A 24,680-nucleotide genomic window follows, 5' to 3' on the forward strand; every position below is an offset into this window, starting at 1 on the left:
TCTCAGTCTTACTTTTGCCTTAACTTCCAGTTGGTAGCCTTTACGATTCTTTCTCTCACAACGCAGTCAAACTATAATATGGGAGGAACCATCTGCTCTCCATCAATACAGCCTGCCTAACGGTAACAATAGCATTGGATATTGATTGGGCATTTGTCTTTTTCAAGCCTGCATTATTTAGTGCCTGAATCAATCTGTTGGGGCTTAATGGAGTCAGGTTTACTTACTCCATGGTTCATTAATGTATGTTCTAGTCTGCATCCGTCTAAGGAAGGAAAGTGGGAAGATATGCAGCTGTAAAGGTTGTGTATACAAGATGAGATATTGTTTCAGAGGAATTACTGCAGCTATTGAAGGGCTTACCGCCGGCATATGGCAAAGCGGAGCAGCTCTGCATATGCTTTCTGTTGTTGTGGATTTTACCGTAGGGTTTGCATTCAATCAACTGACGTTATAAAACGTGTTGGTGATTTGCATTCATGCATCTGTGAGTTCCATACATAGATAATTCAGGGTTTGTATTGTCTTGCTTTTACTTCAGATCCTGCTGATCCAGGCTTTAACTGTAATTTACCCCTGAACAGATTGTGTGTTTTGAAAGTATACTTTATGTGTTCCTTTAAACAGTGACATGCAGCATACTCCTCAACCTGTCATGGCTTTGGAAAGATGACATGGCTTTCTGAGCATCAGCATACATCAGAGAGTTGCTGCTTTGGTGTTCAGGGCCAAAGGGATAAGTAATTAGACAGACCTTGTCAGCTTGCCTATTATCCATGTGAATTATAAACTTCATTAAAAACCTCTTTCAAGAGTGACTGCAGATACTCCCACCTTAATTTGAGCACATTTTGACAAGGTAATTAAGATCATTTCAGACGAACTGAGCATTTCACATCCTTCTGCTATTCTGTACAATTGATATAGAGAAGCATCAAAGGCTCTCTCAGTGGCATCATCAGGAGATACAGTAACACTTAACAAGCACAGATTGGTTCATTCATTATCTGAACATTAGTTAATCTGTTCACGTAATTGTTTCTCTTAGATGTCTCAGACGCAAGTTTGAATCTTAAAATGATATGACAAGGCCGAGGTATTAGAAGAATACTTCGGCAGTGATTTGGTCGCACAAGCATATTTGCAAGCATATCAAAGACGAAGGCAGCAACTGGATGAAATTAGCTTTAGATAGGTACAGCTAAAAGGGCCTCTCCATCCATCTAGTATATCTCCATCAACATCCTCCATTTTATGGATGTATGAGGAGAAGAGGTGGGAAAATAAGGCATGCAATGAAGTGATGGGCCGAGGGGGGGAGTGGCTCATATCCAGCCGCTCAATGGATGACGGAGCGTTCAGTTCCCAACGCTTTGAAACATCTCTCCTCATTACACAAGACTTGAGAGGAAGGGAATGGGGGAGGCTAGCATGGCAATGATTCTGTCCAGTGTGACATATTAACTAACTGGGGAACATTTCCAAAGAATTAGTGTAGAAAAGCATAAAGAAAAAACACAGAGGTCTCAGTGTACTCTGATGTATCGCTACCTACATTAGATAGATAGTGGAGTGTGGCAGAAAGACTTGAAACAGGGAGAAACAGCAAGTGTGGCTCTATCCAAAGGTATAACAAAACACAACTATGGCTCACAAATTAAAACATAATATAACATTTGTTAATCCATACAACACCGGTGTTCAACACAACATTGATTGATGAGCTTTGAGGTGCTGGAAGGCAGATTTAGTTACATTTGGCAGAACCAGACTAAAGCTTCATATTAGCATACCGACATGACAGTGGTATGCATCTTTGCATCTCTTCTCAGCAAAGAAAATCTAACAAGCGGAATTCCCCCCCAAAAATATTATACCTTTCTCTGTCTTTATTTTAAATTGAACAGTTAAAAGCAGGTCCAAGGCTATTGAAGGCTCATTCAGGCTGCAACACATCAGTGCATTAAATAAGATGTCAAAGGTTCAGGCACCATGTCCCCGAAAACGCAATAACTCAGTGACTCAGGCGCTACTTTGCTAGCTGCTCAGGTTGCGGCCTTTCACTTATCATTTTCCATCCTCCTACATTACAACACACACTGTTCAAAGAAAAGGTTATTACTGCACACTGTTATTTTCAATACTTCTCAACCTCTTTACTAGATGTTAGGTTGTTGGGGCTCTGTCCTCGCTTGTTTGTGCTTTTGTACAAATGTGAATTCATTATTATCTTTTTTAAAAAAAGCCAGTTGCTGATAGAGTTCAAAAAGTCCTAACTTACTTAATGCAAATCTAAATTTGAACCTAACCTGTGTTGCCTAAACCCAATTGCATCCGTTTCACAGTAATAACAAGGTGTAAAATGACAAGCAAAAAAGCCTTAAAATGTCCTTAAATATAATGCTACTTATGTGTCTTCCCATGAGAACAGGTGGCTCAAAGTTATTATTCATTAGTTAAAAAACAAATGGAACCTTAATTCCTCTTTAAGTCGCTGTTGATATTCTTCTCACTCACGCAACAGCTTTGAAAAATGACTACCATGTGATATTCACAGCTTTCAGAACTAAACATTACTGTTGGTGTGAATACATATTGCATACATAGTGAGCCTAGAGCTGATTTAAAAAAAGGTTAGCTCAAGGACATTTCCATATATTCTAATAGCTCTAGTCACAATCAACACACTGGGAACTTAGACTCTGTCCACTGTACCTCATAAAATCCCTTTATATTATATTCTTTAAAACAAGCATGTGAGAAGATAAAAAAATTAAATAAAACTTCCTGGCATTTCTTTGAAAAGGGTGAGACTTTTAGGGATATCGTCCTGCAGAAAGACATACCTTGGGTAAAAGGATTGCAGAGTTGAGAGCATGTCAATTAGAAATAGGGATGTGTAAAATTCTCCAGATGCATCTGGCCACACAACTCAATATCTCAAGTGGATACATCAAGTCTATCGATGGCTTTCTTCCAGGTTTTAATTGTGAACATTTCCCAGTGAACTTAGAGGTAGTCCTGTGACATAGTTCTGCTTATGAATCTTTAATCAGACATACAATACATACTGCAAAGCGTTTTTGTATCGAGTCACCGCATGCACTGCACAGATAAAGAATGTGTAAATCTGTTTTTCACGACTTTACCTCAAACTAAAGCTGCTTTAGTCAATATTTGTTCTCCTGAAAATGGAATAGATGAGGGAAAGGGGTCTCTCTTAGTGACAAATCCAGAAAGAAATATCACCCAAATGTGCAGTTCCCCTCGGCCTATAGAGGATTTTAGTTAAGCCTCACTGCTTTAATCAGCTCTGTTAAATCAACTGTACACTAACTGCACTGCAACAAACCTAACAAGTAGATGGTTTAGCATTTAGCTGTTAAAAGCTGGATAATTTCCTGAGGAGCTAGTGGAGAGCAAACTAGAGCTGGAAGTAGAGTGAATCAACTGATAGAAACATCATTTCAAATGAATGCTAATGGTGGTTGTTGGATGTAGAGGCAACTCTTTGCTAACACGTTCACCATATGGACTTTGAAGATGAAAATCATGTCAGTGTTGTGTATGCAGCTGATAAATGGTGGTCTAAAGTTCTGTCATCATTGGTGGAGAAGGTTCTGACCACCCATGCAGCATCACATGCAGCTTACATGCAGTCATAGTTTTTGATGTTTAATCAATTTTTTGTGCAGGTTTACCAAAGTAAACAATTAAGAATACAGACTGTATGCTCATATTTGTGTCAGAAAACATAAGAGAATATAAATAGTATATTTATAATTCCAAGGTAGTTTTTCTTTGATGTTGTTGGTATAATAGCTCTCAATCTTGAAGTATGACAGCCCTTCTGGTTTCCCTGCCATCTAGTTAGGCATTGATTTAACACCTGTAATTTTAGATGAATGTTATTAAGTGGTTGATAGGACACCAGCTTGGATGGGAATTCAAGTACCAGGACTGGGATCTGCTAGATTAATGCATGTGCACAATCAATTTTGAACGCAGCAGTCGGACTGCGAGAAGGTCATCCATTGAGGTTCTGAAATGTCACACAAACTGAGCCTGTTGAATATCCTCAAAAATGAATAGGAATATATATTTAGATGTATTCACTCATAGTGACATTATTCATGCTTTTGAATTGAGAGAAACAGAGGCAACGCAGTTCTTTAAAGTTCCCTTTAATCACAGGACACCTCATTAGCCGAGAGCAATACTAAATATATGAAACTGCTTGAAAGTAAAGCGATGAGTTATATAATGTTAATTCCCAGAGTCCTGCCAACAATGTTGTTATGGCACAGTAGTAATGATCTCTAATGGAGAAAAACAAATGACAGGAGAAGGTAATTGATTTTCATGATGTTTTTTGAAGAAACTTAAAGCCAACAGGTCGATTGCCAGTCAATGTAATGCTCCCCAGAGAAGATCTGCTACAACATTTCACTTTGTAATTTGACATCTACTATTCAGAGCCTCGTTATTTTGTTAAATTGTAAACATTTTTTTCACTAGAATAAGTCCAGTTTAATTCACTATGTTTTGTTCTTCTTTTTTGATTAGTAAGCATCTTTGCATAATTACTGTTGGTAAAGTGAGCCAAGTTTGTCAGTAGTGCCCGATATAAAATAAATGAATTGATGCAGAGATATGATATGTGTCCATCAAAGACATCAATACTGATGTCTCATGTATCTCCAGCATTATGACTCCAAAATGTCAATACTTCGTTGTGTATGATTGTCCATAGGTAGAAATCATTAGCTAAGGTGTTGATTTAATAAGCAGTGTGGTAGAAAGTGGCATCTCCATCACTACAAAGAGAAACAGTCAGTCCTCCAGATAATGTTTTCTTTTCGCTACGTTTAAACCCATATATATATATATATATATATATATATATATATATATATATATATATATATATATATATATATATATATATATGTCTCTAAAAAAACAATTGAAAAAAACAATTGGCGGGAAGAAAACTTATTGGCGGGAAGATATATATATATATATATATATATATATATATATATATATATATATATATATATATTATATGTATATATATACATATATATTATATGTATATATATATGAATATATATATATATATATATATATATATATGTATGTATGTATGTATGTATGTATGTGTATATATATATATATATATGTATATATATATATATATATATATATATATATATATATACATATATATATATATATACATATATATATATATATATCTTCCCGCCAATTGTTTTCCAAGCTGCTTCAGTGATACATAGAGAATCTTAGAAAGTGGAGATGGACTCTGGTTGACCCCAGGACATGGCTAAACTTATCTGGGCAGTCCTGGGGCCTGTGTTTGTTGCTGTAGGGTAATTTTCCTCCCTGTCGGTCAAATATGTCAGCCATCTTGCAAGATGAAGGATTATATTAAATCTGCATGACCTCAGCACTCCCTTTCATCATCACTATCTGGGTTTTTAGCTGCACAGTGGCTCCGTCTCCTCTGCCCTATTTTCCATTTTGACCACTCACTGAGAAAAGGCCAGAATGGTAAAATCATCCTTGTAGTTCCAGTAAAGGAAACACCATCTGAAATCTCCTCCCTCCACACTTTTCTGACATCATGCCGGTAGTGTCAGACTACTGTTGTAACCAAAACCAACAATCCAACATTCACACACACTTCATATAGTGATTGGCCAGGTGTGCCATGGTATGTATTATTATAGTGTATTTGGAAATATGGACAGGTTTAAGGTCAATTCAATCCTTGACTAAGTGATTCGATGGCGCACTGATGATGTGCCATTATTACTGTTTGGAGTATTATCCAGTTTCAATGGAGAGTTTTCATGGCCCATGATGGAGTAAATACTGTTCCAGTGGCTTTTTTCACCCACATATGGAAATTGTTTTTGCCATTAAAATATAAATCTGAAGCCTTCCTGAATGCCCGTTATAAGCCTCTACATGCTGAATTTTCCCAGTGTATTGATAGTATTGTGTAATGGCGCTGATGGAAACCTGTTTACTGCTGTTAATAGCTTTCATGCTTTTTATGTCTGATGTTTTTCCGTAGCCCCATGGAGCTTATCACGCAAATGGTCCAGCTGCAATTAACTAACTGCATGTACAGAGACAATTAAATTAAATTAGCAATTACATTACCACTACATCAAAGTGCTCTGTGTTAAGTGCTTCCTCTTAATGATGCAGGCTGCAATTTTATGAAGGGTCAGTACCAAATGAACTTATGCAAAATACAGTCATGAGGTCCTGTGTGTGGGCTGTCTTGAGAGGTTAAAGAATGAAACAATCTTTTTTGGTATTTAGATTTCATTATATTTACATAATGTTAGATTATTTAATGGAAAAACTGTAACTGCAGCATATCTTCACTCTTTTCAAATTCTGTTTCCCCAGTACAATAGCATCATATTGATTTTGTTCCACATTTGTATTTAATGTGTTTCGAAGTGCTTGGAGATTCTTATTCTAATGCTGATTTATGCTAATTCCAATATTATTTGTAAGTAAGTGGAGCAGCAGATACCTATTTGGCTTAGTATAGAGAGACTCACATTATTTAGCCAGCTTGATTGCACATAATGTTCGATCATTTTCATTACAGCAACATAAAAAGTGCCATGTCATTCATTAGCAGAGGTGATCTCGGTGGCATTAATACGTTTTGCAGTGTGAACACAAAAGCACATGCCTCCATACTGTGTCTTTTATCTCAATGGAAAAACTTATCACACAAACACTGATTTGTTTTGCTCATGCTTTGAAGCCCTGGTTTTGAAGATACAGGCTGCAGGATAGAGTCATGAGCAGTCCTGGAATGCAACTCATACTGTTGGCGCCAGCAATCTGCTGTCTTGTTTTTTCTTTAAATCATCAGATCTGGGATTCTCTCACATGTTGAAAAAGATCACATCAGCACTGATGATCCTCAAAGGCAGAGTTGACTCCTGTAGATGTCTTGTCAGGTTGTTTGTTGTTAAATCAAGGAAGGAATGTACTTCCCCAACTCAGATTATTTTCTTAAAGCTACTACACTTTCTTTTTGTGTTGATTTTGGCGGTCCCCAATAGTGGTAGTATTTCGGAGCACCAGAGTCCCTTCAGAAAACCTCTCCTTTAACTGCAGCAGGGTCTGGCTGTCTGCTCTGCACAGCCCTGGTTCTGGGCCTCTTATGCCTCCCTTCCCTCCAACAGGACCAGCAATTCGGCCTGAAGCTTCCTGTTTGAAATGTTTTTGTCACTGTCACACTGCACAAACATATGATCTCTAATTATAGTGAGGGATATTGACTAACAAGGTAAACCCAATATATTAAACACAGTTTGTTTATAGACAGTCCCTCACAGCTTAGTATGTATGTACGAAGCTACAGCAGCTCAATTTATTCAGCAATGGTATCTTTTTTTCCAATACTGGAACGCTGTTGGAATAACTCTTCTTTTTCTGCCCTAAACGTTTCTGGATCTACTAACACCTACAGCTGCCGGAATTGGCAGATAATATAGCATTTTGCTACGTTGGATATCATATTAAATGTTTTCTTGTAATTTACTGAGCATGTAATTTGCCGTACGCCATGCTGTGATATATAATCAGCATGCAGTATGCTTATTGAAATGATTACATTTACACAGAATAGTATCAGCTGTCTCGAGGTACAGTGGTAAAGATGTGCAGTGAACTCCGGTCATGTGAAAGAAAAAAAAGGGAAAATAATCCTCATTACTGAGAAAACACTGTGTGTTGCTTATGTCCAATGACAGAAGCGTAATGTGATGCAAAAACTAAAGCCTGTTTTACAAGCCTAGTTAGCTATTAGGTTTGTAACCTTCTGAAAATAGTGGTGGAAAAAATATCGATCTTCAATTTGCTTTTAGTGCCGGGCCAACTGCTAACTGCAGTTACACATATACACATTTTCAATTATCCATTAGTGCACAAACACTGAACACACATATATTTATTTCACACACATACAGTGCATTCCAAACCTATTGATTAAACAGTAAACCTGGAGAAGGAAACCATAGAAAAGACGCCATTACACAGAGCTTACTATGATACAAAAGGTGCTGGGGCGAATCTCCAAGGACCAAAGACTTACCATTTAATTGGTATTGCACTTCCACCCACATAAATGCACCATCCATAAAGACTATTGTGGAAAGACAGCACTTGTCATGGGTAGCAGCAAAGCAGGTAAAGCCTACTCCAAAGTACAAATGGATTTTTTAGACCAGGGTCACTGTAGATCATTGGCAGTCAAGATGAGGGGTCAGCCAGTCAATGGAGGTGTTTAAGCTCAGGTCATCCCGGTGAACTCCACCAGTAATACAGCCGGGGCAATTAAGGGCTTCAGGGTACAAGAGAATAACAGAGGGTGGATGCCTTTATTAACTTTCAATTAAACACTTTCAAACACCCTTAAGCATTGCACAAACATGTACATTATGGGAAGTGTATCTTGGGTAAATGTTTGATAGTGTCTCATTTACATGAATGCAGCACACTTGGCCGCATGGCTCAATGCACTGAGTCAGACATCTTGCCCGCCCACTGGATCTTACTCTGGTGATTTTATTGGGCTTTTTGCTGTCTTTTGTTCAGCTAGTTTCAACACTGCAGTAATAGAGCTAGATGGAAATCTAAAGCCCTATTTTGCAGACAATTAGTCTTACCTGGGGACCTCTTGTAATTTCTAATAATTGTGGACATTTTCTGTTATCTTAATCTGCGAATCTACCATGCCACTTCACGATAAAAGAAAAAACTGAGAGTACTGAATAGTTACCTGCATAAGAAATTAATTCGGAAAAACCTTTACAATTGGCGAATTATTAAAAAACAGCTTCGTAATAACCCTGAATCAAGAACACTGTCCCTGGATGACATGTTCCTTCATTACCATAAACATGAGAGGTTTATTTTGAGGCAGTCCCACATACACCGTCCTTCTGCCAAAAGAAATAACTCACGAGAGAACCAAATATATTTGAATCCACGACTGAAAATAGTCCACAATGAATAGGCTATTTACCCCCAATTGAGCATAATTTACTAGAAACAGTACCCAGCTGTTTGAGGAACGTATTTCGCAGTGTTTTCTTTTCAAGTTTAAAATTACAACAAGGAACTTTTATCTTGTGTTGATTTTGGTGGCCCCTTTGGAAAAATGTGGTAGACACCAGAGCTCGTAGGTGAGGCCAGATTGAAGTCCTTCCGCCATGGCAGAATAACTATGTAGAAATAGACAATCTACTTGCTGATGGTCTCGTTTGCTTATGGAGGCATCTTTATTACAGTGAGTGTGTTTCATAAACAGTTACAAACTCCTGATAGGAACTTTAAGTGTATGTTATATGACCTGTTTTTAAAAGTGATTCACATTAGTTAAAGACAAACCAGATTAATCATCTTGAGCGCTTTTGCATGTAGTGGTCATGTTCAATTGTTGGTACTCTCTCGTCGAAGAGGAACAACATAGAAGGAAGAGGATGAGAAGGCTCACACCTGAGGTTGTGATGTGTTGCTCTAAGTTCTAAGTTCTAGCCTGACTAAGGGAATCAAACTATATGAGAACAATCTGAATACATCACTCCAAACATGATAATTGTGAACATGCGACAATGCAGAATAAGTTTTATTTACTTGCATGACATTAAATAAACATGGTCAGCTCAACACAGTCTTCACCCCTGCAATGGACTTAATGGAAGAAAATTGTTTTGCAGCAGTAGTCTTCTCTAACACCATGCAGGGGGTGTCATTTTGGGTTCAGAGAGATGTTAATGGTACAGAACATCTGTTACGAATCGTGGTGATCATCATTAAGATACTGTGGGTGGTGGTGGTGGCTCTGCAGTTTGTACAGCTAGAAGGACATTACCATATGCTGTGGCATTCTGATGGCGCTGCGTGAGTGTGTAACTGCTGGGCCACTTTCCCACAGCATGGCATAGATCTGCAGATTTGCATACAGTATATCATTGGAAGGGTGTTATTTTGGAGAGAGCTTTTAAAATGTAGATATTTTGCCTCAAGAAATACAAATTTGACAAATAAGTGACTGACACAATTTTTTTTCCTTGAGTAGGTTGGACGACTGTGACAATATCTCTGAATCTGCAATCAATCAATACTTTTTGCTGTAATAGATGCATTTCAAGATGCATATGTAACCCCTGGCTTTATACATCACTCTGTCCTTATGCGATACACACAGCACTCATGGTATCAGGGCTTTCTTGTTGTCATGTGCAACTCTCTGAGGACTCTTGTATTTATGGACCTTAAGGTCACAGAGCCTTTTATCACCCACTCTTTTACTAGCTTCAGCAGATAATAGTGGACAGAAACACCTTCAGCATCAAGCACATGTGTGTCATGTTAAAGAAAGACTAGCTAGCTAAAAGTGAAAAAATAATGTAGAATGTTACTGTAAATAAGGCTCTTTTTTATTGTTATTTTCCATTCATGTAGTGGTTGTTGTGCACTCTGCTCCCATTTTTGTGTATTCAATGGAACATTTAGTAGCAGATTTCTGTGTGTCCATGCATACATCCTATATGTTAATCAGTAGGCTGCATAAAAAAGCAGATGACTACAGCAAATCCATTTATGAACCGGATGCAACTGAAGAATTAATGAAGATGCATATTTTACCTTTTCATCATGAGTCCTGAGTGCAAGCGTTTTTTAACTTTGTGATGTTGAGTTTCAATTAATTAGATTTGTGACTTTAGTCAAGTGACACTTATGGTAAGAGTAATTTCCACTGCTCCTAGACTGTTGAAATAATGCATCTTCCATTTCCACCATGTTAATGTGTATTTGAAACAAAAGTTTTCCGGTGCTTATCCACATTTGATTGAAACATGGAGTCTCTTTTCTGCTGCTGTCCAGGTGTGGCAGTGTGGAGGGAGTATGGAAGTCCTGCCATGTTCCAGAGTGGCTCACATCGAGCGCACCAAGAAGCCCTACAACAATGACATAGATTACTACGCTAAGCGCAATGCCCTGAGGGCCGCAGAGGTATGGATGGATGAATACAAATCCCACGTCTACATGGCTTGGAACATCCCCATGAACGTAAGTTTTTCTCCATCTAAGATCACTCCCTCTCTTAAACCCTGAGCTCCCTTTGCTCCCTCTTTTCTCACTTGCTCGTTCAGACATGCAGCCTGGGTCTCCAATAGAAATTCAAAATTCAGATTTCGTTCCATTTGACCTTCATACTGGCAGCAGAGGAACGCCAGAACGAGAAAGCCATGGAGTCTCACTCTAAACCGATGTGAGAAGAGCACCAAGTGAATGAAATGAGCCTCATGTCTAATCAGTCTATTTTCATACACATCAGTTTAGTTTAATTGCTTTCAAGGGTCTTTGAGAAGTGCTGCAAAATCATATCCAGTTACTTTTATTAATAAAGAGTTTAATATTGAATCCTAATTGCCTCTTCAGCCATGCATGAGATGATTGCCAGTGAAGGACGTCAATGAAAGCATCTTAGCGCTGTCCAAAACAACCACACTGCTGTTTATAACCAAACCATAACTGCCTGTGTAGCAGTCACATACAGGTCTGAAACACTGCGGATGCCTACATGACGTCTAGAAATCTGGCACAAACATCATTACATGAGAACTCACTAAGTGCAGGCAGGAAGTACCAGCTGGGGAAATGTTGTAATCGTTGAGTGCAGCATGAAGAACATGTTGAGGGTTGGGGGACTTTAACAAACTAGCCAATCAGGCCACATCCCTTCTCCAGTGTAATTACAAACACAGTGGCATGGCACATTATTACCTGAGCTGTCCTGTGGCGCAGAGTTATTTTGTGTACAGTACAAAGACCTAACGCTACGATTATTCGATCTACCCCCCTCCCTCCTAGCCCTCCCATACACACAGTCCCAGATTCTTGTTATTGTCTGAGGTACCTGCTGAGAGCGGAAGGCTTTATGATTCACCACAGCGGCCAGCCACAAATACAAATACCAAACAACATATGACTGAAATTAAATGCATTTGTTAGTGTCACTTTATTGTGCAAAAAAGTGGACATTTCCAAATAGAATTAATTATCAACAGATGTTGAAAGCAAGTTCAGCAGCTGGCTGTAGATTCCTACAGCGAGGAGAAACTGATGAGAAGATTGGAAACAGTGTATGGTACTCAAACGTGTGTGTGTGTGTGTGTGTGTGTGTGTGTGTGTGTGTGTGTGTGTGTGTGTGTGTGTGTGTGTGTGTGTGTGTGTGTGTGTGTGCGCGCACGCGCATCAGGATCAGGCCTCTATGCCAGGCAGTGCAGCTATTAGGCTTTCCCCTAATCAATCAGGGAAGCCACCTCCATAAGGCAGGCAGGGCCGTGAGGGCTCATAATTAAGCAGCTGATTAGAATTTGCTCAGCACAGATCATGTCTAATGAAAGAACAATAAAGGTCCCACATGACAGGCACATCTATCCATCTCTTAACTAAATGCTTGTTGCGTCCTCTCAGCACCTCAGCACTCTTGCATCTTTCATTTCTCCAGCAGCTAGTATTCTCACTTGGTTCTTAAGTAAAGTGCCTGCTGGCTAAGAGCTTTTCTTTCTTTTTGTTTTGTACCATTTGTTGACAGAACCCTGGGGTTGATTTCGGGGATGTCTCGGAGCGCTTGGCCTTAAGGAAGAGGTTGCAATGTCGGAGTTTTCGCTGGTACCTTGAACACGTCTACCCAGAAATGCGGATCTACAACAACACCATCACATACGGCGAGGTGAGATACTTTGCTAACAGGATTATTTGAAACACTCTGCATCTTAGTTTTGCTATATCATCGTCATCTGTAATTATATTATAGAGCTGGGGTTTGAAGAGGAGCATACACGGAGACAACTAATTTGATTCCACAGATGATAAATACAGAAAATGTGTTGCTAGGAATATATTAATGTATGAGCTCTACGGATCTGTTCTGTGACTTTTGTGTATTGTTTTCTTCTTAAACATTTAATGTTGACATGTGTTATAGTTTGTAAAAAAAACCATCTCCTAGAAAGTGGTGGTCAAACACAAACTGATATGAGCATATAAACAAGTATTGAAAGGCTTAAAGCATCTACATTAAACAAAATAATTCTGAATTCACTGTAGCCAGTCTAAGATAAAGGTATCTTATTGCTCTAACCAACGCTGCATCACCACACAGGATTAGATGCAATTTCCTCAGAATTAGTTTTAATTAAACACTTGATTGTTTTGGGCTTGGCTTCATCCTCAGCACAGTGGGAAAAAAAGAGGAGGTTTGTTGAAACACACAATTCATATCAATTTCAACAATGGAAAAAAGTGTCAAATCTATATGCTCTGCAAATGCAATGACAGAATACATCCAAATTAACCTCTAGCTTCATCAAAACTATGTGAATTTGTTTCCCATGCCGTCTGTTTTGGCTCTGGCACTCAGCTAATGGATTCCTCAGAGCGGCACCCACTTAAGTGGCACTATTTCAGATCTGTCGACAAGCCTTGTGTTGCCACACCGCCACAGCCGAAGTGAGTCTCATCTGTCACTGAGCATCAGCGCCTTGCTCGGGCACGCTGACCAGACCAGCCGAGTGGAACCTTCCCTGACAACAGCACATGATAGATGTGTCACAACCTGGAAATGAAGCTGTACACATTCAAATCACACAGAACCAGAGCTCATGCTCAACGCACACCACCATCTGGAAGCCTGGAGGAGAGGAAGAGACAGACAGGGACTGGTCACAGCATGTTAATATCCTGTCATGGCCAGGTCATCACTTTGAGATGATATAAGACTGTGTGAACAAGCTGCAGTAGATCTGATAGACAGGATAATACAATGATTCAAGGGTAGTACAAAAATAAAGAATTGGCAATTGGTTTGCTTTCAGATTCAATTTTGTGGCAAATGTAACCACAGCAGCCAATAGGCTGGAAGTAGTCTTGGAGCAGTTCAGTTTTTTTAAGCGAAATCCTGGTTATCCCCAACACCATGTTAATGTAACATTCTCGCCTGATGTCCAGAGGCCTCTGACTTCTATTCGTTTTTCAAATAGTATCAAACAGCTACAACAAAATACAGCACACCCTGCATCACACAATACATACACAGGTAGACAAGTAACATAACCCATCAACAGCAATTAGATAATGAAAAAAAGAAGAGAAAACTACAAAGCCATCCAGACTGAACCTTAAACATGTTCAACTGCGTAGCAGCTGCGTAGTTCAGGTATTCTACTCCTATGTGCAGAGGATTGGCAATTATTAAACTCTACACTGCATTCCAAGTTAGATTTGAAATGAATTAGAGACAAGGTAGGGTGCTGTGTTTTAGTTTCAGGCTTCCTTTATTTCTCTACTAATTTGTAATATTAGGAGATTTCAATTGTGTGTCTGACTGCAATGTATACCAGTTGTCCCATCCTTTTTCCAGTAGGCTCCAGAAAAGTGTCAGTTTTTCAGATTTCTGTCCTGATTTGGAATTATTTCAGGCATGAAGGATTATGAATCATAATCCTCATATGAAATAAATGGGGTGATTTTTGTCCCAGTCTGGATGGCTTTTTAGCATCAAACAATTCCAAATCTGAAAAACTGACACTTTTCTGGGGCCTACTGGAAATAGGAGTGGATAACTGGTACACATTGCAGTCAGACACATGATTGAAATATCCTAATATTATGAATAATAAAATAGAGAAATAAAGGAAGCCTGATAGTAAACCTAGGCAAGGCACCCTACCTTGTCTCTAATGTATTTGAAATCCAACTTGGAATGCAGTGTAGTGTTTAATAATTGCCACACCTCTGCACATATAGAATACCTGAACTATAGCTTCTTCTACATATTGAACATGTTTAAGGTATGTCTCTTGAAGAAGATCATGAATGAAGCCCATCAATGAAAAGTTCTGCATTGCGCCTAAGAAGCTGTCAAAGTGTGTTTGAAGTCACGCATACTTTTCATCTCAGTATGCTTATACAACCTGAGCAAGGTTGGTAAGATCTTTGGGATAGGTGTCATCTTTGAACTTGTTTTTCTCACCTCTTTGATGATCCAGACCTGCCCTCAATTACTCACCTGCCCCCGATTACCTACCCTGTTTATTTACTCTTTTGTTTTCCCTGTTCCCCAGATTGTCTATGTTCACTGCTTTCCTGCACTTCTAATATGCCGTTATCTATCACAGAATGTTTAAATGTGACCGCTCATGTAAAACGTTCGTCATGCTAAGGAAATTACTTTTTATAATGGCTGTAACACCCCTCCCATAACTTTTAAAGTTGGTCACATTCTTTTTACACCGAGATACATATCATGTGAAAATCACAATCTCAACAAAGTATCAGCAATAATGTTGTCAACAGCCTTCACCTTGATCTTAAAAGAGATTGGTGAAGTCAGAGGCAGCAATATAGGAGCACTACAGAGAAGAGACTTTAGACACTCAAAGGCATGTTGACAGTCATAAGTCCACACAAAACGTTGACTTGGACTGCACAAGTTAGTGAGAGGGGCTACCACCAAATAAAAATGTCTGCAGAGGCAACAATAATACCCAACCAGGCCCTGGATCCGCCGGACTGGTGGTGGGACCAAGCGAGGACTGAATAGCATCTACCTTTGCAGTCACAGGGCACACTTGCCCAGGCCAACCTGAATGTTGTAGTCTGTGTCGTCCCATTTTTTACAGTATATACAGGCCTGAAAACTGTGCAGTAAGGGCAGGAGTAGGTGTAGGCATTAGTACTAACACTGCACCACAAGGCTGAACAACGCTCAACTGCTTTCCTGTCGTTACCGTTTCATATATGAGAGGACTATTTTGGCTATAGAACAAGCACTGTCTTACAAAATAAAGTACATTGATTTTCATTGGTTTTAGGTGATGCACCTACAGCCAAGAATTGTTCTTTCAGCACTTTCAATGGTCTGCGTACACTATGGCAAAACCCCAATACTGCTGGATTATAACCAAGCGAGTCCTGCTTTGCTTCACGGTCAGCAAAAAGCAGACTATCTTCCCAATAGCTTTCAGTCTCAAGGCAGTACCTGCGCATCATTGCTTTGAGGGTCTGATGGCATTGCTCTAGCGCACCTTGTGACTGGACTGGACTGGAGATGGCATTCTTAGTACTCAGGGACTGTAAGAGCTGCTTGAACACTTTGGACTGAATGTTGGTGCTGCCATCTGTTTGGATCCCGCTGTGTACACCAAATGTTGGAAAGAATTTCAGCAAGGCTTTGGTTACCACAGGAGCAGTGATCTTGCTGAAAGGAATAGCCTCGAGGACAATCGGGATGAGCAGAAGTTGATTGCCATTTTACCTTTGAACAAACTAAAATGGAAGCAAGGCTGTTAAGGTCTCCAAGGGCAAAATAATAAACATACTGCACACACTAACTAAAAAATAAGGAGTTCAACTGACTTACAGAAACGAACAGAAAAACAATACCGTGCTCCCTAACTGACCACAACAAGGGAGATATTCAAGATGCAAAACTTTGAATGTGTTATAACACGGTTATGTTGTTCATCCTGTACACTTTAAAATATATTGTACTTCTGTCCATTCGGGGAGAATCCTCTGTTGCTTGCCCTCTGAGGCAAATTTGTAATTTGTGATTTTGATCACATTATATTTTTTGATATATTGTGACAATATATATTGTAGAGCCCTGAAAGGGGGCGTGGCAGACCTGAAACACAGAGAGACGGTTCTCTTCCGAAAAGAGGCCAGAGTAAAATCAGTGGGCGTAACAGGTTAGCAAAAGCTTAACATAGAATGAGGACGGTTTTTAACCAATTGCCACCCCTGAAACTAATCCTCGCCTACGTCATAATTTGTAACAATTATTGTCATTATATAATTAATACAAGAGTGTACCATTTTGATAAATTTACTTCCTTACTTTCTTGCTGAGATTAGGTGAGAAGACCAATGCCACTCTCATGTTTGCATGTAAATCTAAAGATACATCAAAAAGACCGTTAGCTTAGTCTAGAGAACAAACAAGGGAGACAAACTGAACAGCTAAATTGTCTCTGTCCAAAAGTAACAAAATCCCCCTATTAGCATCTCTAACATGTCATATCTGTCATATAACAAAACACCCTCAGAGAAGTAAGATTAGTTTATTTAGTTAGCTTTAGTTAGCTTGCATGGTGCTGGCAGGTTGTAGATTTATACAGTATTTATTTAACAGATAGGAAAGTGGTCTAACTTTTCTCATCTAACTCTCAGCAAGACATATATGCATATGTCAAACTGTTCCTGTATACTACACTTCATTCCAATACACCTCCTATCTACCAGACCTTTTCTCTTGTATCTTCCTAACTTCATTCATATACTACCTGGACCTTCTTTGTTGTCTTTTAGGTGAGGAACAGCAAAGCTAGCAGCTACTGCCTGGACCAGGGCTCTGAGGACGATGACAAAGCCATCCTCTACCCATGCCACGGCATGTCCTCGCAGGTCAGAGTCATACACTGTTTGTGTGTCCATGTTCACTGTTGTTTTCATTAAGCAGCCATGTTCATCTGGCAACCAGTCAATAGTGCAAAAGGTTGCGTTGTCAGTCAGTCCATGTATTGTATAGATTCTTCCAAATTAGCATTACTTGTCTGATTTTTATATTTGGTTTCTTTGTCTTGCCCTCCAGGAAAATGTAAACACTGATTCTTAAATGTATGAATCATTCTGTATTTCAACGATTGAGGACTCTGCTCAGGATGATGTGGTGTAATTACTCTCCTATTCAAGTTCCATAGAAGTTAAACACATTTTTGTTTAATAAGTTAGTAGCAACAGCACTATTGCCTAACTACTGATCAAAATACAGAGCTATTGACGTCCACACCTCCCCATCGAAGCTTTTAAATGAACAGCTAGGACACGCCCAAGACCCACTGAGGGCAGACATTATCTCCCAAATCACCAGTGAAGTGGTAACAATATATTAGAAATATAGTACATTCTGGTTAAATAGTAATAAACTACCAAACATATATGGCATGCATGGAAAACTAGTTAAATGTGGGATTACTGTCACATGTAATGGTACGGCTATGGTTGAATGCAGTTAAACCGTCAATGTGGAGAGTGTTGCCCGAAATGCAATCTCGGAACCCACCAGTTATCACCTATCAATTAAGCTTTTTATTAACTGTATTTATTTTACAAATTTGCTTGTTAACTTGAAACAATCAGGTTGCCTCTCAACTCCAACTCGAATCTCAGACTGTATGCAATGCGCAGCATACTCCTCCGCCAGTTTGGACTGAAGGGGACTATATATATCAAGGGACGCCAGTAAACCGTCCACCCATAAAATATATATATACACTGTATATAACAATCTAAGAAATAAATACATATAAAGTGATATATATATATAATATGAAATGCTGCAATAAAAGCTGCAATGCATTTGCAAACCCTGCAGATCTCGATTGAATTTCATTCATAAAACCTGAACATGGGGTGGAAGATGAAGTACACTTATGGATGGCTTTGGGGTCCAAGAAAAAAGAAAAGAAATCTGGCTGCCTTAACCATCCAATTTCTTCCGATTATCTGGGGCCGGGTTGTAACGGCAGCAGGCTTAGGAGAGTATTCCAGATGTCCCTCTGCCCAGCAACATTTTCCAGCTCCTCCTGGGGGATCCCGAGGCTTTACCTTTGCCAGATGAGATATGTTATCCCTCCAGTGTGTGCTGGGTCTACGTGCAACATACTACAACATGTTTTATTACCATTAACTAAGAGACTCCATGCTTTGTCTCATCTATATTATTGTTAAGAATCTTTAGATATTGGTAGATATTTGACTGTCATCATTTCTACTGTCATTTAATACCATTTTAAAAAAAGGAATTTAAAATGTAAAAGTTAATAAATTAATTCAAGTAACTCATGCTTTCACAACAGCTAACAGGAAGTGAAACTATGGACATATTGCTTTGAAACACAGAGGATGTAAAGCCCAAATGACACACTATCTTTCCTTGACATCTGTATTTGTTTTGTCTTTAATAGTAAAATAATCAGATGATGAGGCTTGTGGGAGTAAAGTATTACAATGAAACAATTCTTCACACTGCTTCATGATTAGTTGTTTTTAATAACACTGTATGATGTGAGTATGGATTTGAAAAACGTATTACAGAGACAAGAGAGTACAAGGCAAGGCATCACCAACAGCTCAATCTGAGCCGCTCAGTATAAAATACTGGGCCACTCCCAGGTGTGATTGCATGTAGCTATGAATATGCAGGCAGATGCTGCAGAAAAAAAGAATGTGTGCTCAGTAAGACCTTTACTAGATTCCAGGACAAATGACACTGGGGGTGGGCCGCGGTTGTTCTGTTGTGCTCGGAAACAAAAGCTATTCCTGAAGACACACCATGCAAATGCTATTCATGCGTATTTCTTACATTTCCCACCTTTCCAAACTGCTTCTCTTGCTGGTGAGTGACATGTTCATTATCTCTCATGGGAGGGGGTATTATAAGGAGGCCAGCAGCTCACCTGCCTCTCCTCTTTTCCTCTACAGAGAGCTCAGTGGGGTCCAGTAATGTAAAGCTTCACTGACTTTTTTAATCTTGATCCCCGAGGGAAATAAACAAATAGAGATGAATTGTGTGTCTTTGTATCATTAGATTATAGTGATGACCAACAGTACTATGAGCGTGGCAGAATTACATTTGGTGGGACACATTCCTTTTTACCATTGCCCCATTTACTTAGGACACAATATAATTTAATAATTCTTCATTGTGCTTCTTAGAAATGAGTCTCTCTCTCTGCCAGCTCTCCCAGTGGAAATCTAAATCATGGACAATGTCTCACCTTTGTCCGTTAATGTAATGCAATGAATGCATCGTGGAGGGGCTACACCGCCTGCATCTCACACGCACACACACACACACACACACACACACACACACACACACACACACACACACACACACACCCATGCACACACATGCACACTCACACACACAGCAGCAGTAGTAGAAGCAGTCTGTTAAAGTAAGTCATGTATCTTTTACCATAGATTTTCTGTTTGAGTGGAGCTCTTGCCTTTGTCTGTTCAACCATTTGGCTATTAATATTCAAGGTAACAAATATTGATTAGTATTGTATGTGGAACATACATCAAAGGACTGGGAGAGGTGGATAATAGATCAGATGAAGTGGTGATTAATAAATACACCCTCTGCAGTTCACATCACTGGTCTCACAGGCATGGATGAATTACTGAACTGGCCTGCTGAGCAAAGGCTCAGGGACCCCATGTGTCAGTCCAATAACTGACTACAAAGAGACAAAATGACCGCAAAGAGACAAAAAACATAGAGAGATTAGTAACAACTACAAAGACATGCAAAACAATAATAAAGAGATAAAAACATCATAAAGTATGTGTGGTGAAAGATGGGGTCTTTTGCATGTCTTTGCCCAGGGGCCCACTGTCTCATAATACGCCCTTGCTCATAGCTCTCAAACAACTGTGCCGGTTGTACAATGTGAACACACTGCACTACACAACTGCAACCAGAGGCAGGCAATTGAGATAAAAGATACAAAAATGTTTGGGCAATCCTAAACTATTTCATTCATAATTCTATCACATATTGTAAGTGATCACATCATACCACAATTGATGTGACAGCATCATGTGCGCCATAAGGCCTTTCAACAATAAAACAGAAACTGCAGTATTAATAAAGAAATATTATAAAAGTTTAAAAGAGGCTGCAACTGAATATACAAGCGCCACTAATCTTGCATTATCCGCATAAATATCCAGAGTACCGATCAGTCTGATGTGTCTAGAGTTGTGTGTTTTTTTAGCAGCCTTGTGTCATTTACACACTGGCCCAGCATCAAGTGTTTAGTTTGCTGTTATTGACGAATCTATTCCCAGTGCAATTTTCACCAAAACAAATACCTGCCATGGAGCACTGCTTTTACTAGTTGTTGCGCCTCCATGATAACAGGGCCCTCCGACTGAAAAGCAATCTTCCTTTCTCCCACAAGTAATCCTAGCTATGTACTTGGATGTGCATGGTGTTGATGGTCACCTTCTGCACCGCTTATGCTGTGGGGCCTCTTGAAGCTCTCTTTAGAGGTTTGGGGTGAAGTTGGAAGCTCACTCAGATTCCCATGCCTAACAATAGTCACATATGGAGAGTACCTGTGCTACCACATGCAAGCCAAGCCCTTCTTAAAAAGTTTGTTATAATCTGTGGCATGAATTTACTCCTAACTTCCTGGTGGAGCAAGGCACAGGAAAGGTAGAAGAGTGGAGATTACAACCCAATGCAATGTACAAACACTGAATCTTGTATTGACATTGTCACAGCGTTGCACCGTTAATGAGCTAATTAAGACATTTTAGATTAGCTTGACCTCCAGGAAGTGGCTGAGAACTTTTACAATGGCATGAAGGCAATGGAGCAGCTAATGTTGCAGCATGAGGAACAGGTTAATTGGCTTAGCAGAATAATTTCCAGACATTCATTATTTGTTATGGTCCCATTTTACATGTATTAGCATATAAACTGCTGCCAGACTGAGCTGTAAACAGGTATTAGTGGGGATTATATGAGGTATTCCTTCTGCCCAGTCATAGTTTACATCATGGATAAATCTGCTGAGAGCATTACACTGTAACCCTGAAAGACACAAGACAGCAATCCAGAATTCCACAAATAATTCTCAAACTGACCTTTAGGCTGTCATCTGGAGAAAAAGAGCACAAGTTCACCGCATTATGTGTCTCGCATTAGATTGAGAGTTTGAAATATGTGAACTGTGAGTGGCATGGAAATTGGTTCGTCATTATTTTTCAATTTGTTCAAAGTGGCTCTTCAGGGCAGAACATTTGAATAAAACCACCTGCATTCTCTCTTCTCACAAGGCGCAGCACCCACACAGGCCACTCTCTGCAGCTTCAGTTCCTCCATCCATGCTCCAAAATTCCTCCACTCAGAAAAAGTTATATCAGTTTGAAGAGCTGTTAACATGCTGAAAACAATTGAAAAGATACTTGAACAGGATATGAACACAATAATAGGTTTGCATATTATTGCATTTTCAAACTTTAACAGATTTGTTTCCAAGTTTGGAGTGATGGTAGTACAAATAACCTGCTTTTGCAATGGGTCTACCAAGTGCTTATAGTTGATCTCATTTTTTGTCAAACCCACAAATTAGTTTTTAAAGAATTTCTCTCATTGGCCATTGGACAGAATAGGACGTGGCATGTTGTTGCATCACTAAAGCAGTGTAAACCACTGTTTCTTCTGGATTCAGTGGCATTCTGTTAAACTGACTTAATCCAGGACTGTGAATAACATAACATACATACCCTGTGCTTTAGTAGAAGACAGTGTGTGCGTGATTCAGTCATGTATGCGTGTTCCCCTTGAAGCAAAGCTGCTGTCGTACTGAAGATCTCCCTATCTTTGGCATCCCAACTTTCAGATAGAGTCACTTCCATAAATAATAAAGGCTATCGCTACTGTATCCTTACGTAATAGATACATATCACCACAGAGCCTTTTATGTGCAGGATGAAACATTCAGGGATCAAGTTTTGGTTTGGGGAAATTGTGGCATTAATACACTGTTCACAGTTGTTTCTTTGCAATGCTGTACACTGAAATATGTTTAGTTAAATTGAGTTAAGACCTAAACCTGACTTTGACATCTTCTAGCTAGCATATACAAATATTAAACCACAGAAATGTGGTGCAATATTTACAATTTGCACAAGGACATTCTCACTCGTCCAATACTGAAGTGTGAATGCCCCTACACTTAAAACTCTAGGTACCCCTGTAGGAACGGTCAGGAATGGTGTATCAGTTTCCGCATGAGTCCCTTTTCAAAATGAACTTCCTATTAATAATAGTATATATAAATAATAAACACCTAGAAAAACAGATAATGTAAATAATCAAAATGAAGTTTATTTTCTTGAGCAAACTGTTGAAATGGTTAAGGAAGCTGAAAGAACACATTTTGATGATTGATGATAGCGCTTCGCTCTAACATTCTGCGAGGATCATCCAAAAGCAGAGTCTCAAAAGCAGTCTCAAAATGTTTATGTATTTTGTATAGTTCTATGCCACTTGTTTTTTGTGTCAAGTAATATGCTAAAAAAGGCGTAAAATTAAAAACACGTTTCTATCTGTCATGCACACTGCCAACCGGCCTGAAAACCCGCAACCCTGCTGCTTTTGCAGTAACTGCTGTCAGTCTGCATAGAGCAGAAGAGCTAAACAGCATCCACAGCATCCGCATTCACTCTACTCATTGCTTTCCACGTATGTTGGGGTGCTCTCTAAAGTGTCATGTGTTTTTAAATTTTTTTGTATTGATCCCACAGTACGTGAGTCCAGCAGTGTGACATTGTTTTCCTCTATGTTTTAGCTCGCCCGCTACGCTACTGAGGGGCTTCTCCAGTTAGGACCCCTGGGGTCGACCACCTTCCTGCCTGACACAAAATGCCTCGTTGATGATGGCAGAGGACGTGCACCCAGACTGAAAAAATGTGACACTGTTTCAAGGACTTCCCAGAGGCTTTGGGACTTTACACAGGTAAAGAGAACACAGGATCTTTTGACACTGATCTTCACCAGTTAATTTCAGACTCACCAAATGCAATGCACGATAAATTAAGACAGTGACTCATATCTTACTGAATACCTAATAACTGATACCCTGCCAACAGGCATTATAACATGAGAGTTATAAGAGGTTATATGGTTATTGTGCAAGTTTGTTCATGTTCTCATGTGTTTTTGTTGTAGAATGGCCCAATCATAAGCAGGGACAGCGGTCGATGCTTGGAGGTTGAAATGTCCAAGGATGCCAACTTTGGCCTCCGCTTGGTGGTCCAGAGATGCTCCGGTCAGAAGTGGATGATACGAAACTGGATTAAGCACCCCAGGCATTGAAGCAAGAGAACAACCTCTGAGAAAGTTTGGGCAGTGTTTCAAGTCGCAGGATCTCAAAATGTGGACAGTTCAGAGAGGAGCACGGACTAGTGGTGCTAGTGTGTGGTATTTCACACTATGCAGACTGCACAGCACACAGAGCTCCCCTCCAGCCACAGAGCTTTCCAACATTATGTCTTCAAGAAGAATCTGATCAATTCATGTGTTGCACCAAGCTGCGTGTTCACAGAGACCTTATGGCAAGCTGCATTGTTTTAAATGGCCCACATTTCTTACATTCAACTTAATGTACAGAACTGAGTAACAAAACACCTCAGTGCAGGCCCTAAAGGTGGTTTAAGATCCTTGTAATTATTTTGTTTCTACTGTAAAACTATCAGATCTTTGGAGATGAGAAAGAATGTGTGAGCTTGTGAGTGTTTCAGGGTTTTTTCTGAGTGCATCTGAGCAAATCAAAAGTTCTGATTTCTGTCAATTGCCCCATCAAAGTGATTATTTTGGGCTGTGATTTGAAAAATTGCTTTGGACATATTGTGCTGCACTGGCAAGACATGTAATAGCCTTCAAAGGGCTTGCCGATCATCTGATCGGGAGCCATTTCACCTGCTCTCACAAAAACCACTACAGCTCTTTGTTT

At 39.4% G+C, this 24,680-nt stretch overlaps 1 protein-coding gene across 1 annotated transcript in view; it reads left to right on the forward strand.

Moving 5' to 3' along the window:
* Window positions 1-24,043, forward strand: part of galnt9 (polypeptide N-acetylgalactosaminyltransferase 9) — a gene marked incomplete at both ends in the record, with an annotated part of 75,700 nt that extends 51,657 nt beyond the window's left edge. The window contains 5 exons of the mRNA XM_079222036.1: window positions 10,957-11,142; window positions 12,674-12,811; window positions 17,452-17,547; window positions 23,517-23,684; window positions 23,897-24,043. Coding sequence (XP_079078162.1) covers window positions 10,957-11,142; window positions 12,674-12,811; window positions 17,452-17,547; window positions 23,517-23,684; window positions 23,897-24,043 — 735 coding nt within the window. The remainder of the gene's footprint in view (window positions 1-10,956; window positions 11,143-12,673; window positions 12,812-17,451; window positions 17,548-23,516; window positions 23,685-23,896) is intronic.
* Between the last annotated feature and the right edge of the window lie 637 nt (window positions 24,044-24,680).

The sequence above is a fragment of the Taurulus bubalis genome (genome assembly GCF_910589615.1).
Source record: "Taurulus bubalis genome assembly, chromosome: 8".
NCBI lineage: Eukaryota > Metazoa > Chordata > Actinopteri > Perciformes > Cottidae > Taurulus > Taurulus bubalis.